The 19087-nt window shown below is 35.9% G+C and overlaps 1 protein-coding gene and 1 long non-coding RNA gene across 2 annotated transcripts in view; both read left to right on the top strand.

The window, feature by feature from the left end:
* LOC105387223 (integrator complex subunit 2) overlaps window positions 1–19087 on the top strand; it is a 23012-nt gene continuing 3925 nt past the window's right edge. Inside the window, exons 1-5 of the mRNA XM_011557920.3 lie at window positions 1–321; window positions 459–835; window positions 921–1105; window positions 1221–1569; window positions 1658–1730. Of these exons, the coding sequence (XP_011556222.2) occupies window positions 35–321; window positions 459–835; window positions 921–1105; window positions 1221–1569; window positions 1658–1730 (1271 nt within the window). The 5' untranslated portion in view covers window positions 1–34. The remainder of the gene's footprint in view (window positions 322–458; window positions 836–920; window positions 1106–1220; window positions 1570–1657; window positions 1731–19087) is intronic.
* On the top strand, window positions 12374–16062 carry LOC119690798. Its single transcript, XR_007267538.1, has 5 exons — window positions 12374–12455; window positions 12955–13083; window positions 13731–13864; window positions 14296–14355; window positions 15949–16062. It is a non-coding gene; the product is annotated as an uncharacterized LOC119690798 (long non-coding RNA).

The raw sequence follows: 19087 nt of genomic DNA on the forward strand, positions 1-19087 counted from the left end.
TATCTACGACTTATCAAGAACTCAAGCTTTCAAAATGGATACTGCCCTGAAGCCGGTACTACCCCATGTCTTCAAAGCGTTGAAAGACGTAGACGTAGCAGCTCTCACAAAGTGTTCTACGGATGAAATTAGACCCATAATACCATGTCTTGTCCGGATGGCTCTCATCACTCCATTGGACATCACCGAATATTGCTCCGAAGCCAAAAAAGAAATCCTAACCCTACTGGCTGGGATAGATCTAGTTAACTTTATAGTGTCCCTATTATCTATAGAATTCCACACCTTAGAGGGAGACCTAAAAAAAGAGCAGCAAATGAGGTAAGAAAAATTACAAAGTACAAATAATAATATTATATAATGAATGTTTATAACATTGTGTGTACTCAGTTCTGTTAAATTTTGTGTAGAATATCAACATTGCCATAAATAACTCAGCTTATTTACCTCCTTCACAGACAGAAGAATGGATCGCAATGTACTGAATCATTTCTGGTTCAAACAGCAGTAACTGGCATTGCAAATGACTTTGAGCAGTCTGACTCTTCCCGTCGCATGCGTCTGGTGCTCTCTGAAATATTACAGATGCAAGCTCAGCTTGTTGAGTACAATCAGAACAAGCATTTGAACAACACTGATTGTGCAATCAAACCTTCAGAGTTGTTTGACAATGATGTGTATTTGGAAGAAATTACGTATGTTCTATGCATTAGTTTGGCCGAACTTCCGAATCTGCTGAACATCTGTGATGTGGTGGAAGTTCTCCTGCATGTCAACAAGGGGCCAATGCTCATTTCTTGGGTGGTAGCCAACATGCCTGACACTTTACAAGAAGGTAAATAATCAGCTAACTTACATGTCTTACTTTAGGATGGAACCAGCTAGATTAATATCTATATCATATGCATTATCTTTTCTAGTGGCAGAATCTCTGGTGATGAACACAGAAAGAGTGGAAGAGTGTGGCTTGCGAGGGAGAGCTCTGACCACACTGTGTGCTGCATGCCCCCACATTGCAGCTTCAGTTAAATCTCAAGCTGCCTCTGCATCCAGACTGCCAGCTCTCATCATTAACCTCACTCTCACATACCATTTAGATGAATTGGTAAGTTTAATATGGTTAGTTTATATGTATAATAATTTTTAGCACCTGCTACTATCATACCAGTTCATTACAAAGTTATAATATTAAATATCTGATTTTTATTACTAATCCTCAGGTTTCATACATGTCTGGCTTACTGCTGGGCTCAGATCAAACAATCAGACAGTGGTTTGCCACATTTCTACGGAACTCACACAAGAGAGCTAAAGGGGACGGTCATGCAGCCCTTACCAAGCTGAGACAAGAACTCCTGAACCGACTGAAAGAAGCCACAGCAGGTGTGGAGGCCTCGGCTTTACTGAGGCTGTACTGTGCATTGAGGGGTATTGCTGGGATCAAGTTCCAGGATGATGAAGTGGCAGGTCTTCTTAGGCTGGTCACTCAGAAGCCACCCCCTACGCCTGCTGGAGTGAGATTTGTCTCTCTCAGCCTCTGCATGATACTTGCGTGTCCCTCCTTGATGGGTATGTTTTTATCAACACTAAAAAGTGAACATCCTTTGTAATAAACTGATAAATAAATACTTATTAAATGTAATTATATTTTTTTCAGCTGCTCCTGAACATGAAAAGAAAGCAATAGAGTGGGTGCAATGGTTGGTTAAAGAAGAGGCATATTTTGAAAGGTATGTTTATTTTATCTCTTTTACCTTGATTTATTTATTTATTTACACATCATACATAACATTACAGGCTAGAGACCTATGGCGTTACATATGGTTATTTCTAAAAACACAAACTACAAATTGTAAACTTATCATTATACTTATATCTTAACATCATTTACTATACCTAACTATATTACTTAAGTATTTATTTATTTATTTATTAGTATTAGGGAAACAGACAGTATCATAATACAATAAATTAAAGTTCTTAATTAATACATAGACCAGTAAAGTTTCCACTATTAGATAGAACTTAAACTAAGGCAATAAGTTAATTATTAAAAAAAAAAAATATTAACAAAGTTGTAAATACAAGTACTTTTTACCAAAACAGAAACTAAATTACATCTAAAATTAATTTCTTAAATTTAGTATAATTTGTTTTTTGTAAATATTAAAACTGAAATGAAGTGGATCTAAATGGTTAAACTTATTATTATAATTCTTACAAGCTCTATATAAAAATGAATTTGCAGCGTAATTAGTTTTGACTGCGGGCAAACTAAAGAAGAGTTTACTTCTAGAATTAACGCGAGGGCAACGGTAACATATATTATTTAAAAGATATGATGAATCAATTTCATTATTAAGTAATTTATAAAGAAACAACTGATCTCTCATATTGCGTCTATCGGACAGGCTATCAATTTTATTTGTATTAATATTATTAAACCTAAAATTAATATGCTTCAAAAATTTATTTTGAATTCTTTCCAAAGTGTTTATATAAATATCGTATTGTGGATTCCATACAGTGGACCCATATTCAAGAACCGAGCGGACAAAGGAGTTGTATAGTTTTATCAAAGTAGAGGATTGTTTAAAGTCTCTACCAACTCTCAAGATGAAACCAAGCATTCTATAAGCTTTACCTGATACTGTCTCAATGTGTTTATTAAAAACAAGTTTATGATCTAAATAAACACCCAGATCTTTGACCTCCGTCACTCTAACCAAAGGTTCATCTTGCAATTTGTAGTTGAATAATATAGGTTTTTTTTTTCTAGTAAAAGATATAATATTACATTTTTTAGCATTCAATTTCAAAAGATTATTACTACAATAGGAACATAATGCATTAAGATCATCCTGAAATTTTTTGCAATCGATTTCACTATCAATAATTTTAAATATTTTGTTATCATCGGCATATAGCAGAAAGTTCGAATGTTGGAAAATTTTAAATATGTCATTAATAAACACATTAAACAACAGAGGGCCAAGATGCGAACCCTGTGGGACGCCAGAAGTTACTGGTACAAACGAGGAACAATAACCTTTAATAGTGACAGCCTGGCTTCTATCACTTAAATAAGACCGAACCCATCTAAGAAAGACACCATGAACACCAATTGAGTAAAGCTTCTGTATAAGTAAGACGTGTGAAATTTTGTCAAAGGCTTTTGAATAATCAGTGTATACAACGTCCACTTGATATCCATTAGCCATGGCATTGGAAACTACATCAACAAAATGACAAAGATTGGTTTCAGTCGATTTCTTGTTAACAAAGCCATGCTGTTGTTCAATTATTAAAGGACGAATAATGGGAAAAATTATGTCATATACCATCTTTTCAAATAGTTTAGCAACTATACACAATTTATTTATGGGACGGTAATTTTCTATATTGTGAGTATCTCCACTTTTATATACAGGTACCACAAATGTTTTTTTCCATTTTATAGGCATATGGCCGGATTTCAGGGATAGATTAAATAAAATATATAACGGCAACGCAATTGTTTTACAACATTTTTTTAGAAAAACCGGTGGAATACCATCTGGACCCGAACCTTTATTGATATCTAAGTTATTTAAGTATTTGCTTACACAATGTAGTGATAGTGAAACGGAGGACAAATTCACCGCATTCAATGAATTAACACGACAAGTATCATCAAATACAGAGTCATTTTCGAATACCGACTGAAAATAACTGTTGAACATGTCGCTTATATCCTGTCCATTACAAGAAGAATGGCTATTAAAATGCATAGAATCAGGTAAACTATTGCTGTTTTTTTTAGATTTAACAAAGTTCCAGAAGTATTTACAACATGAATTAATATTATATTCTGCATGATTAATATATTGATTGTAACAATGTAACTCGGCTTTTTTCTGTCTGTCTCTAAGTAATTTAAAAGTATCATAATCGGATATTCTACCATATCGTTTCCATTTCTTATGGAATTTAAGTTTTTCATGAATTATTTTAATTAATGACTTACTGTACCAAATGGGATATCGATTTTGAGTCCTTATCATTTTAGAGGGGACATGCGATAGAATAATATTGTTTATTTCGTTATAGAATAAGTCTACAGCTTCATTAATATCATCACTAGTTAGAATCTCGGACCACTTAACTGCTGAGATTGCTTCATTTATTAATTGATAATTAGCATTTTGAAATAATTTTATTATGCGGGGAGCGTGTTTTAGTATATTAATGCTTAAATTCATACTAATGTTAAGTGCTGGGTGGTGTTTATCCTCCTTAATTAATGGCATTGAACAACGGGATACACTACACATCATGTTACTAATTATTAAGTCCAATCTTCTACCATTGACATTATCAATGTTATTGTATTGTTTTAGATCATTAAATGCCAAGAAACTTCCTAATGCATCTATTACTTTATTACTGTCAATATTTTCAATAATTACAGAACTATCATAAGTTGGATCAGACCATTTTGCCATAGGTATATTAAAATCACCCATGACAGTAAAGTAATCGTTCGGGTTATCAAGAATAAACTGTGAAACTCTATCAAAAAAATTACATAGAGAGTCAAATTGCAAGGGGCACTCGGGAAAGTATCCACAAAAAATATGTAATTTTCTTGTGTTAACAGGAGGGTTCAATGCTATTGAGACTATTATGGCATCAGCCGCTTCAGCCTCAAACACTATGCGAGTAGAAGAAATTATTGTATAATTACTATTTACGGCTATAAGAACACCCCCACCCAAAGTGTCACCACGTACTGCGTAGTTGCGATCGGCCCTATAAACATTAAACCTAGAGTCAAACAGTTCATTATTTGATATACCATCCAAAAGCCATGTTTCAGTTAAACATACAGCATGTGCATCCGTATTAATTAAGTTTCTATAAAAAATATTAGTCTTAGTCCTAAGTCCTCTTACATTCTGGTAATATAGTAAAAACGTATTATCCACTAGTTATTTGACAATGGTCCACATATAATAATACGATTAATTTTGAATTACAAAATAATTTAAATGTTTTCTTATTATCCGCTGAGAGATCAAAATGTTTCAACTTTATGTAAATTTGATTATTTTTAATTACCGGTGCCCAATATAAAAGGTTATTACTAATCAAATCAAAGAAAATGAGTATATTAACCTTAGCCAATTCTTCTACTTGATCTTGTTTAAATCAACTTCACTATTAATTACGATAACAGGACTCGTGTCAGAAAAACGGACGCGAATGGAGCAGTTCTTTACATAAATGTACTTATAATTCAACTCTCTCGCGCGTTTTTTGGCCATATAGAGAAGGGACTTATTGGATTTAGTCAGGTGATCATTAAAGAATATCAGACCACTGTTACCTGTGTAACCTATGTCAGATCCCTTTAGTCCCTTTAACTTCTTTAATTTGGCCAAGAAGTCGTCCTTTTTGTAGCGGGCCAAGAGGCGCAGAACAATTGGCTTAGGTTTTTTATTATCCTTGTCGGAAGAAGCTACACGAGTAACAAAATCAACATCTCTATTAATATCAAGTGGAAAGTCCACACGATTAGCCAAGTCCTGAACCACACTCAACAAATTTTCATCTTTCCTCTCTGGTATCCCAAATATTTCGATATTAGATCTTCGAGACCACTGCTGGTTTTCATTGTCCTGCTTGATCAATATATCAGTCTGATGCTGTAGAGTGTCCAAGACAGATATCTTTTTTTCGTGTACCTTCGCCTTGGATTCCATGTTTTGGATACTGGATTTTAATTTAGCGTAGTCGTCCGATATAATATTTATACTAGCTTTTAGATCATCCACTTCCTGTTTGAAGGTTGCAAGAGCCGAAGTTATGGCTGTATTAATCATTGACGTCATTTCACTTCTGAACTTTGTAAGCTCCTCTCGTATGATACCTCTAAGATCGGCAGCAGGTGTCGCGGTAGGTTGCGTCCCAGAAGCCTCAGGTTTTTGAAGCTGAGACCGAGTCTTCACTCCTTTATTCACCTTCGCAGCTTCAGGTTTGCACGGACGAGAGTTATTATTATTATTTCCAGTACGAATCGGAGTGTTATCTCTTTTTGGTTCCTTTCTAACACAATTAGGGCATAGCCATGCCGCCAGCGCATCCGAATCCAATGATTTGTTGTCGAAATTTGATAACACACATTGGCCGTGGAACTTTCCCCGGCACTGTGTACAATCTAACACGACACCGGTGTTCTCAGTAGACTGGCAGCAGGAAAAATCCATAATAAGGCACGTTCGAGGATATAGAGAATAGAACCCAAACAGTTGTGGCCAATTTTTTTTTTTTTTTTTTTTTTTTTTTTTTTCTCGAACAATATGTCAACTCGTAGCGAAGCCTACGCCGTAGAATTAGTGATCTGCTACAAGTTTCGTAGGTCTCAGCAACAAGGTCTGTGAATATAGCAGCAGAAACTAGCAGCAATTTTTGTATGGCCGAATATGTTTTAAAAAAAGGCAATTGTAGCAGAATTCTGTTAGCACTACATGCTAGAGAATATATCAATGAACTTATAGACATATATCACATTTACCAACGTGCTCCGGGAGATTAATTACGTCACAATTACTTTACGGCGTGGCGTGCGCCTTATAAAGTGCAGCTAGCAGCAGTTACCAGTTTTGCTAAACTGCTAGCTGCGTGTCCTAAGGCGCGGGTGTGTGACGATGACGTCATGTCATCCAAAATTGCTGCTGGCTGGCAGCGATTTTAATAACGCCGAAGTAATTGTAATGTAATTAATCTCCGGGAGCACGCTGTTAAATGTTTTGTATGTCCATAAGTTCATTGCAGTGTCCTCTATCATGTAGTGCTAAGCGTATCGTGTAGAATTGGTATTTTTCTTAATAATTATGAAAAAATAGTCGCCCATATAGGAAAATTTTATGTTAATCAAGTTAAAACTTGATAAGAACTAAATCTACCACTCACCGAGTGTATGTAATGGATAGACGATGGTATATAGATCGTAGCAATAACTACTTTACATGCGTACATGGTCAAGGGACTTCAAAATAATGAATTAAATTGTAAGTAACTGAAAAATAGTCAGGCTAGGAAAGAATGTGAAGGAGTTTTTCACTGAATCATTTATCAGTACCGTGGTCTAGTTGGTTAAGAGATCTATACGTTTGTCCTTAAAAGTCGTTGGTTCGCGACACACCGCGGATCTTTCTTTTGTTTTATGTTATTAGTGTGAAGCGTTTTTCTTTTTGTATTTTATTTATTTTGATAGTGTAAAGCGTTTTTCTTCTTTTATTTTATTTTGATAGTGTGCAGTGTTTTGGGATTTAACGTTTAATGTTTTTGATGGATGTTCGACATGTTAAACTGCTCAACATTAAATTTAATTTTGCTAATGGGTGCAGATAGGAAAATATTATGTTTTGTAAATAAAGTTAAACCTTGATAAGAATAAAAATCAGCAAGCTGGGTGTGTACAAACATAATTATATATTAAGTATAACTTATAGGTGACACATCTCATAAAAGCGCCATCTATATACATTTTAATTAACTATCTTGTACTCTTTAATACATATTATGTGTAAAATGACGCAGACGCAATGATAATTAGCATTAGGCCTAACCTACGTATTTGATTATGAATTGATGACGCATCATGATGCTATGAACTACTAAGTGTATCAATAAACATCATAAATCAACTATACCGAATGACAACTTACTTTGAAATAATAATTACATTTAAGTATTATATATTGATCCAGTAGCTAGTTAAAATAATTTTATTTATCAGTGTATGTAAATAAAAGTTACCAAGACAAAATGTATTTATATTGTTCAAATCCACATTAGAAACTACATCAGCATATTAAATTATTTTTATTTTATTGCGATGAGTGTTGTTGCACGCTACTGACCAACAGATGGCGTTACTGGTATCTTAATAATAAAAAATAATAATACCACCCACCCGATGCCGGGGAGAACCCCTGTTCCTCATCTCTGTCTTGCCTTTATTGGTTGTCCAGAGAGAAAACTGACGAGGAACAGGATTTCCCACCTCTTGCTTGCCTTCATTGGCTGGCTTGAGTGGTGTACCGCTAGAGCAGAAATGCTCGAGGTAGGATGTATTACCCAGTAAGGTGCTTGTAGGGGTCTTGACCGATAACGCGATTGCTCTGAGAGCCGTGGAATACCTCTCCTTCCTTACCACCTCATGCCATGTTGCCCCCTTGTTGCTACGCCACTGTAATGTACTAGCGACTGTTTTGGGGGGCCCATTTAATGTGCGTGCGAGTCACCCCCTGCCTTTTTATCCGTGTGTGAAACATATACAAAATATAATACAATACATACAATTACAGATATTTATTGAAAAAAATACACTTATGCGTGCGATTTAAATTGATTAAAATTCAATAAGGAGAACGGCAGTGGGCGTACCGCCTTTTTTTGGAGCGTTTCAGAACCATGTTTTCACCATTTATTAATACAGTGTAGATAAGGTATTTTCAGTAATTACAATATTTTTAGAAGTCGGGGGAAAAGAAAAAATGATAAATGAAGAATATTTAAATCTAAGGATAATGGAACGTAAAAACAAACATATAGAGAACGGAACGTAACAATAGTGGTGCCAGACCTCGGAATATAACCAGCAAATCCGAGCAAAAAAGTAATCGAATCGAATAGAAATATCGATACATTCTTAAATACAAAAGATATTTTATTTATCAATAAATTCCATGTTCTGGTACTATTTGTGCCAAAACTAGTACATTTGGTTTATAAAATATGATTATATTTAAGTCTTGAAGACTTTTATCCATAGTAAACCATTTTCTTTTTCTCTTTATTCGATTCACTATCATCGATATTTTTTTAATATTTAAATCTAGTAACACTGAATCTTGCTTGTCAATCTTGTCATAGTAGTTGTTATTTCATTTTCCATTACCTAACCTAATTATTTAATATTTTGAATACCGCTGAAACTGCTGAAGATATAGAACAAATGTGACAAAGGGGAGAACCAGACCCGGTTCCTGTTCCACCTCCCCGGCAGGCTCCCGTCCCACTTCTTCATCAGGAACCTGCAGAAGCAGCAGAACAAGAACACGCAAAATTCTGACAATATTTTCTTTGAACCATAGGATGATAAATACCTAAGTCAAATATGAGAAGAGCAACTGCGTTCTGCAGTTCGAATCCCGGCGCTGACATGTACCAATGTGTTCTTTGAATTTAATTAAAATGTATACCATCACACTTACAGTGAAGGAAACCTGCATACCTATCTAGATTTAGCACATCTAGAGAGCCAGGTGCAGGTACTTACACCCCAACAGAGAATAGAATAGAGTAGGTAATAGGAACATAAAATTCCTAAAGTTGATTCCAGGCAAATCATGTTATGTAAATAAAACAATGATCTTTTAAACAGTATATTTTATTTCATTACATTACTCGCCAAATGCATACCCATATAGTAGAACCTTTACATATAGCATTTCGAAATGGCATAGCAGATCCCTGTTGCGGAATGGCAATTTAAAACTTCAGAAGTTGGATAAGTATAACATTATTCCATAATGAAAGTAGTAGCCTGATCTAGTCGATAATATTAATAAAATCATTTTATTTATTATGTACGTTGCACGTCCCGTATTTATTTAAACGTAAACATACAACTTGATATACCTAACATAATAATATTATTATCAAATTATTATTCACGTTGTTCGTCTTATGTTGTTCAAGTGTTGACGTTTAGTTGTTGACATGACACATTTTTTTATCATTTCAATTTTTCTGCTCTGGTTTTGTAAATTTTTATCATTATACTGAGATCCAACCTAGACATTTATGACGTAAATCACAGAGTACTTGGCATAAACATTACTTCACTTGACGTTCCATTCTTCCTGTATGAATGTTTACGTTCCATTGCGACTACATTTTAAAGATTATTTTTTTCCGTTTTTCTCTTTTCTCCCAGCTTCTAAAAATCTAGTTATTTATTTATTTGTGTACCTATACAGTGACTCTCTAAACATGGTACTTTCATTACAGAACCCGTCATTTTCATAGGGGTACCAAACGTCCTTAGAACTCTGCCATTGTCCAATTAGCGTGCGTTCTCTTTGGGGGATAAAAATATTCCAAAGTAGGGATGTTCGATCATCACTTTGGTTGTCTGTCACTCGATTCGATAGCACATTCAGGTACTCGATTCATTCAAAAAAACTATATATTTGAAGTCGTTAGTCTACATAATACGAAAATTACAATGTATAAATCATTGGGGAACAATTTTGGAAGCATAATTTTATTTTAAGAACTGACCCCTTATACCGAACTTGTATTGAATTTGTTTCGACTTCACGATAGGGGACTGGGGAATCAGGTATTATTACAATTATTATGTTTTACTTTTTCTCCTCTTTGACAGTTGTCGTCTATTCGAACGTTATACAGTGTCTGAGTTGTACTGAACTGTCAAACCCTCAGAACACAGATTTTGTGTCAGCTCACATCTTATTTCCAGAGAGGAAATTCTATATCTGCCCTCATGCGTTCTCTACAGCAACGACGCTTGAAAAATAAACATTCTGAACTTGTAAATTTTACTAAATAGAAGTAAGAAGAATATTGTACAAAATAAAGGCTTGTACAAAAACTCAACTGACAGTTGTCAAGTAAAACGGCTCATTAGTGGGACAATATTATATTATTACAGGTTAACTCGATTGACGAACAAGACAGACCGTGTGTACATCACTACAATAGTAGTAGTGTTGCCAGTAAAAAAAATATTTTTGAAATCACAGAACGTTCATAAATCTATTTTCATCGCAGAGAAAAAAGAACGTTCATAAACACTGAGCCAATAAACTACATACAGTGGTTAGGGTGGCAAGCCGACTCGTGTGCCTCTGCCAGTGGTGAGGGTGGCAAGCCGACTCGTGTGCCTCTGCCCAATTAGAACAAAATGCAAAAATACCCTTCTAATCACATCAATTGTTTACAGATTTTGAAGTGCTGAGTTTTGGATTGCCTAGAGCGTGGTGTTGATGACTTTGAGAAGACGTTGCGGTCGAGGACGTCACGCCATCAGGAAAGGCCGTGTTACAAATATAACTCCGAACCTCAGAATAATAACAGGAAGCAATCGTATTTACACCGCGACGACGTACTCTGTGGTCGGCAGATAAGCCATGGCGTGAAACGTCAAAAAGGAGATGTCAATCTGTCAATGTCATTGTCAAGGAAGGGGGGAGTTGATTTGAATACCTATGGAGTCGTGTTCTTGTATTTTCTGATTTAATTTGTTTGTTATCGATATAAATCCTCATGTTTTCAAGTTGTATTAATGATTTATGGTAAAACAAACCTATTTCACAAATGAGTTTACTTTTTGTGTCACCTTTTCCTTCTGGTTTTAACAGATTTGTAAATCTATTTTCATCACAGAAAAAAAACGAACGCTATAATAAATAAAATTATTTTACTACCTAACTGGACCAATCAAAGTCAAAATCGGTCAAAAATCATCATGAATCGGTGAATTGTCTATGACAGCAACCTATTTGGGCATTTCAAATCTCAATGTAAACAAAATGTTATCCAAACAAACAGACAACAGCAAGTGAAGAATGGACAACATTTCATTTTCTTTACCCTATATTTTTATTAGCTATTCGGAAAGTTTATAGAAAATTAGTGGACCCGTATTTTTTTATTTTGTATATACATTAATTTTTGCATGTTATTTTCAACTTTAAAGTTAATTATTTTAAAACCGGAAGTGATGTCACATATTAGGCTAAATTTTTATTTTTGTCTATTGCCTGAGTATCGAAAAAAAACATAAATGACACTGACAAGTGACATTTAAACTTTGTTTACATGCCAACCAACAAATGGGTCATTTTCAAATGACATTGATATTTCTGATGATGGAAAGTAGGTACTTATCATGTAAAAAAATAAGTAGAAGCATTTTTTCAGCTGTGTAGGCGGTGGCATGCTCTGGGACATATTATATAGAGGTCATCTCTTAATAAAAAAATTAAAAAAATAGTACGAAAATGTCAGAACAGAATTAATGAAAATGACCCAAATAAACAACAACGTCACGATAAAACGTCAACGTCAATCAAAAATGAAAGTGACAGTTACTTTGTTTTTAAATCTATACGCTTTGATCATCAAAATGCATCGCACCTGATGCATGACGTCATCAGCACTTTTTTACTATTTTATGATTTTCTCCAAAATGATACATCCAAAAAATACAAAAACATTTTTTTTGTGGTCTTTAGAGTTAAATCTCGAAATGGTTTTCGATTTATAGCAGCTTTAGTTTTTTGAAATGTTGTCCATTACAGTAAACAAGACTTTTACCTACTTGGATAACAGCGCAAGCGTCCAAATGACAACAGATGGTACAGACATCTGAAAAGGTACGTAACTCTACTAACTCTCACACAAACCACAACAGGCTTCCTCCTATTGAGATACCAAAATTCGGTGGCACAGTTAGTGAATACTATGCGTTTATGAACTTGTTCCAAAGTGTAATTGGCACATGATAGGTTATCCCGATGTGATAAGTTTTACTATCTGCGTTCTCTTGTTTATGGGGAGGCGTTAGATCTAATAAAACATCTATCTCTGGACAGTTCTAACTATGTGATTGCTCTGGAACTACTAGCCAAGCGTTATGACAATAAATTGATTGTTATAAACCACCACATAAACTCAATATTAGATATGAAACCGATCACTAAATGTACAGCACAGAATATAAGGGAATTCATAGCTACAGTCAGACAGCATAGTAGTGCGTTGAAAGGCTTAAATATACCGGTTGACTCATGCGACTTAATAATAATTGCGATCATTCAGCGGAAACTAGATCAATATACATTGCAAGGGTTTCACTTTCTTTGACTTTTCTAGAAAAAAGAGCTGCAGCAATGGGAAACATCACATCCTGCGAGTCTACAGGCCAGAGTGTGAGTAAGGACACTCCAAAAAAGCCGTCATACATAGCTAACAACATCAAACCCATCACTGAAGAACCCACATGTAAGTACTGTCATGCTTCTAATCACAAACTATTTAGATGTGAAAAGTTTAAACTAGCTGCAGTGCATGAAAGGATTTCATATGTGGCCAACAATAAGCTATGCACTATATGCCTCAACAACCACCAAAAATGCAGATTTTTCTTTAAGTGTGGTATCTACAAAGGCAAGCACAACACCTTGCTTCATAATAGCCAACCCGCTGCCGCTGCTGCTACTAATCATGTTTCATTGATGTCTAACATACAGAGTGAGGTATTATTGCCTACAATATCTGTCAAGCTTCAAGCTAAAAATGGTGAGCATATCTATGCTAGAGCTCTACTAGATTCAGGGAGCTCTGTAAATTTTATCCTAAAGGATCTAGCTAAGCGAATTAATACTGAGTTCTTCGATGAAGAAAACAATTGTTGGTGTGTGCAATGCTTCCAACACAACCAACCAAAAGGCTCGATTTGCTATCCAGTCAGCCAACAGTGATTATAAACTCACTGTTCTATCATGCATTGTCCCCAACATAACATCTTCAATGCCTCATTTCCGTGTCAATGTACAGGACATCAACATACCATCTCACATTCAGCTTGCCAATGCTTCAGCGAACCTAGAAATATAGATATTTTACTTGGGTGTGACATCATGTTTCAGATCCTACTGCGTGAGAGACTGCCAGTGATACCAGGTCAGCTGTTTCTACACAACACTCAGTTCGGCTACATTGTTGCTGGCACTGCACCATTGAACAGCGAGGGATGTTCATCACTACCAAGTAACTTTTGCAAGTCAGTATCTGAGGCTGTCTCAACAGAGTCTTTAAATAGGAAAATAGATGGGTTCTGGGAATGTGAGAAGGTACCTGAAAAAGGGAACTATATTCCTACTGAATTAAATCCAGCTGACTGTCTGTCAAGAGGTGTAGATCCTCACAGTCTACTGAATAATCAATTTCATGAAACTGAATTCAAACATAGTGTAGAATCAGTAAATGTGCCTCAGAACTTACATGAGTTAAAGTGTGAGGCTGAGAAAACAAATATGATACATGCTTAGAGTATATAGATACATGCAATCGGTTTAATGTAACCATAAGCCCATAAGCAGTTTATTTGGTTCTTTATGATTGGCTTTGCAGACATACCATCCCATTGTCTGCTTGCCTTCTTACATCTCTTCTTATATCTTTATTTAATATATTTTTTCTTCTAAATTTCAGCTTTCCTATTTTTTCGGGAATACCGCCGCTGCCCCCGGGCCATGCCTCTATAATGAGAAGGTAAGTGTAGAAATACATTATTTTAAAACAATAAAGTCATTTAAATGATAATGAAACTGATAGACCAGTGTAGCTCAGTCGGATAAGCGCCCGCTTCTCACGCCAGAGATACGGGGGTCAACACCCACATGTGCCAATGAGTTCTTTGAATTTAAGTACAATGTATACCATCGCTCTTACGGTGAAGAAAAACATCGTGAGGAAACCTGCATATCTAGATTTAGCTCATCTAGATATGTGATCTGTTCCTCTCTACCAACCCGCAGTGGACCAGCTGTATCAGGGCCTCTAGTACGGGTTTTGCAATTTACGTAACCGAAAAATTTTTTGTTTTCTTCTGTCACCTGCATAGATTATCTGTCAAAAGTTTCATGATAGTTTCCGCTAGAGGCGCCACTTTGTATGCGAGAAAACTGAAACTTTTATAGTTTTTAGTTCCCACAGCAATAGAATAGAATAGAATAGAATACTACTTTATTGACTAAACAGAACACAAATAACAATTTATAATACAGTGAATACAACGCAATAGGCGGCCTTATCGCTAAAAGCGATCTCTTCCAGGCAACCTTTGGGTGGAGGAGAGACTAAAAGAATAAATGAGGAAGGTGTACAAATGATGTAGTAAACATTCAGTTTTAATAATAAATACTTAAATACATACATACATAATATACTCAAAGATAGAGGAAATAGTTACAAAGATTATATAATATAGAGGTACTAAAGCAAGATGGAGGAAAGATAATGTTCTTTTACCTGTTTTTTGAATGCTATATCTGTCTTCGCAAAACGGATATTAACAGGTAATGCATTCCAAAGTCTTATAGCTGTAACCGTAAATGAGGTACTGTAAAATTCAGTACTATGTGATGGGAAATCTAATAGACGCATTTGTGATGATCTCATTGGTCTGTTGTCGGGATGGTTTTTGAAGATAAAACGCTCTTTGAGGTACGCTGGAGTTGAGGGATTGAACAGCACAGAGTAGAGTAAAGAGAGAATATGAGCATTCCGGCGAAGGCGAATTGGGAGCCACTTGAGTTTATTGCGATATTCGGATATGCGGTCATATTTACGTAAACCAAATATGAACCGTATGCAGAAATTTTGAAGGCGCTCAAGTTTATTCAGTTGCTCCTGGGTGATATCTGAATAGCAGGCGTCGGCGTAGTCGAGAATGGGAAGTAAAAGAGTTTGTGCAAGCGAGATTTTAGTAGCGGTAGGTAGAAAGTTACGCAGTCTTCTCAGACTGGCAGAGGATGCAAAAATCTTCCGACTGACTTCACAGATCTGTGGCACCCAGGTTAGGTTGGTGTCGATGAGAATACCCAGATTCTTCACTTTATCGGCAAAAGGGATATTAACACCGTCAAAAGTAATCGGGGGTAGTTGAAGCCAGTCAATTTTGGATTTCAGTCTCGAGCTGCCAACCAGTATCACTTGAGTCTTTTTGGGGTTGACCGTAAGCCCATGACATTTGCTCCAGTCAGAGATCCTATCGAGGTCAGAGTTCACCATCGATATGGCGTTATGTAGCAATGTTATTTATTTGGCACGCCTATTTACTAATGTATCGTTTCTTGCCAACAGATCACCTGGGTGAAGATGACGATGCAACATCGACATGTCGAAGTACCCAGCGAATGTGACGACAAAACTACTAAATGGATTTTGATCAACAGACAACCTGGATAGGCAACTTTTTAAAAATCCTAGAATAGTGATTCTACCAGAAAACTTTTTAGCTCTAAGTTTTATTTTAACAGTTACTAGAAAATAAAACCGAGAGAGAGAGAAAACAGCTGTATTTATTTTAACTCTTTGGACACATGGCGCCATCTGTTGCCGAGTAGCGGTAATAATAGCGACACCTGTTGTCGAGTAGTAGAAACAATGAGTTAGTGCAGTGAGAGTGAAGTGAACGTAACAATTATATTATTTATATATATTTTAATATTTATAGGTTCTATTTAAGTTTAGGTTTATTAGTAGATCACATTTTATTCTGTTTTATTTAATAAAGTATGCTCTTACTTAAAAGAGCTATGATATAATTCAAGCTATCGATTTTAACTGTTACTTGTATCCATATTCTGATTGATAAATAATAAATTTAGAAATATCATTGTGATTTTAATCATACCTACTTATAACAATATAAAATAATTTAACATGATTGTGTTGATGTAGTTTCTAATGTGGATTTGTATACTTAAAATAAAATAAATTTGTCTTGGCATCTTTTATTTACCTACATATTAAGAACCCAAAATAAGTCTGTAATATAACTGGTTACATTCATTACTGTATGTATTTTTAAAAGTAACCATCATTAAAATAAAAAAAAGAAAAAAGATCTTTAGTTGCTTTAGTTAGATTCGATCCACAGACCACAGGGATCTAGTTCGAGGCTGTAACCAACTGGGCTGAGGTGCTGATAATTGTTTTAGTGAAAAATTCCTTCACTGTCTTCCCTAGCCGACAACTTACTTAATACATATTTCAGATGCTTACACTTTTCATTATTTTGAAGTCCCTTGACCATATACGTACATAAAGTAGTTATTGCTACGATCTATATACCATCGTCTATCCATTACATACACTCGATGAGTGGTAGATTTAGTTCTTATCAAGTTTTAACTTGATTAACATAACATAATATTTTCCTATATGGGCGACTATTTTTTCATGATTATGAAGAAATAACCCATTGTGGCGGGATACTGTTAGCACTACATGCTAGAGAATACTTCAATGAACTTATAGACATACAACACATTTACTAACGTGCTCCGAGAGATTAATTACGTCACAATTACATTATATAGCGACATAACCGCAAATATGAGCGACAATTTTGTTCATGATTTTGAAGAACAAGCAAATCTACCCAAATTCTGTTAGCACTAGATGCTAGAGAATATTTCAATGAACTTATAGACATATATCACATTTACCAACGTGCTCCGAGAGATTAATTACACCACGATAAATTTACGGCTTCTTTGCGCAATTTGCTGTACAATGTATTCAGGCGCTTTCTCTTTGATTGATTATTTTGAAGTCAATTGAGCAAACACAAAGATGACATATATAGATTTATAATGTATTTACCATCGTCTATCCGTTATTTACACACTCATGTGGGTAGATTTAGTTGTAATTTTTTTTTTAATGAGTGACATTAACTTGTAATGTAATTAATCTGCCGGAGCACTCTGAATGGTGTAATAGTAGTTAGTAAGTTAATTGCAGCATCCCCTAGCATGTAGTGATAACAGAATTTTGCTACTTTTTCTTATTTCTTCATAATCATGAATAATATTTGGCCGTATTGAGTGTCCTTATAATTAATAATTTTGACTAATTTCGAGCACACTGTTAAATGTGTAATATGTATATAGGTTCATTGCAGCATCCCCTAGCATGTAGTGATAACAGAATTTTGCTACTTTTTCTTATTTCTTCATGATCATGAAAACAAATTCACTCATACAAAAAATTTGCTTCTGCTGCTATGTTCACGGCGGTTCAGCAACACGGGATGATTAATTTCGGACCGCGCGTCACAGCACAGTTGGCCAAGCGGTTAACACGCCCGGTATCAATCCCTCACCACGCTTCCTGGCCGCGGGTTCGAGTCCCACAATCTTCACAAAAATCACAAAAGATCTTGACACAGCTCCCACGAATATTGACCGCCAAAATAAAAGTCGAGAGAAATAGATCTGTCTCACTTTAACTCCGCCCAATGGGAGGAGCCAACCCATAAGAAGTCCACAGGTGTAAGCGAGAATCAAAAAATACACCAACTGTCCAATCACAAATTTTAAAAAATAATTTAAAAACAATTGCCTTAGAGCTTAGCACACGTCCAACTATCGCATTAGCGTACATAGCAACTGAAGTACTTTTACACGCTCTCAACACGGTGTTGAGTGAGTCGGCAAACAAGTCGACACCGGGCTGAGCGGCGAGCAGCCGGGCTAGCAGGCGCCGGTCGCGCGGCACCGGAGACTCCCGGTACAAGTTGGTGCGCGAGGGTGCCTCTGCCAAAAGCATGTGTCTCCTTGCTCTCATAAAATTGTTAGGTACAAAAAGCACTAGGATATTGTGGAGCAAGTCCAAGCAGTCTACCTTATTCCTTATGATACTCAGAATTAACTTTGCCAGTGCCATGTTTCTTCTTAGTTCTAGCGAGTCATACCCTAAGTAACCTTCCAGAAAACGCGTTGGGTACATAAATGGGTAGTAAGTGTACTTTTTCTTGTACAGTGACCTCAAGAATCGTTTCTGGACTTGTTCCATCGCTAAAATGTATTTGTCCTGATGGGGACTCCAGGCCACCGCCGCATTTTCCAGGATACTACGGACCAGTGACTTGTATATGGTTTCCGTCGCTGCATAAGTGAGAGGGGCTGAGTTACGCAGCACGAATCCCAGCCGCTGGAAAGCCGTTTTCGTAACCTTCTCCAGGTGAGGGCGGAAGGTTAGTTGCGGATCAAATTCAACGCCTAGGTCCCGTACCTGCCACACTCTCGCTATAGGAGCACCCTCCATGGTGTACTGGTGCTGGTACGGTGATTTTGACCTGGAGAATGTCATCATCTCGCACTTACTGGGGTTGAAGTATAACTTATTCTCTTGACTCCATTTATGCAAAGCATTTATGTCACGCTGTAGCTCTAGAGAATCATCCTGAGAGTTAACTGCCTTCATCAATTTG

Source organism: Plutella xylostella, chromosome 4 (genome assembly GCF_932276165.1).
Source record: "Plutella xylostella chromosome 4, ilPluXylo3.1, whole genome shotgun sequence".
In the NCBI taxonomy this organism is placed as follows: Eukaryota; Metazoa; Arthropoda; class Insecta; order Lepidoptera; family Plutellidae; genus Plutella; species Plutella xylostella.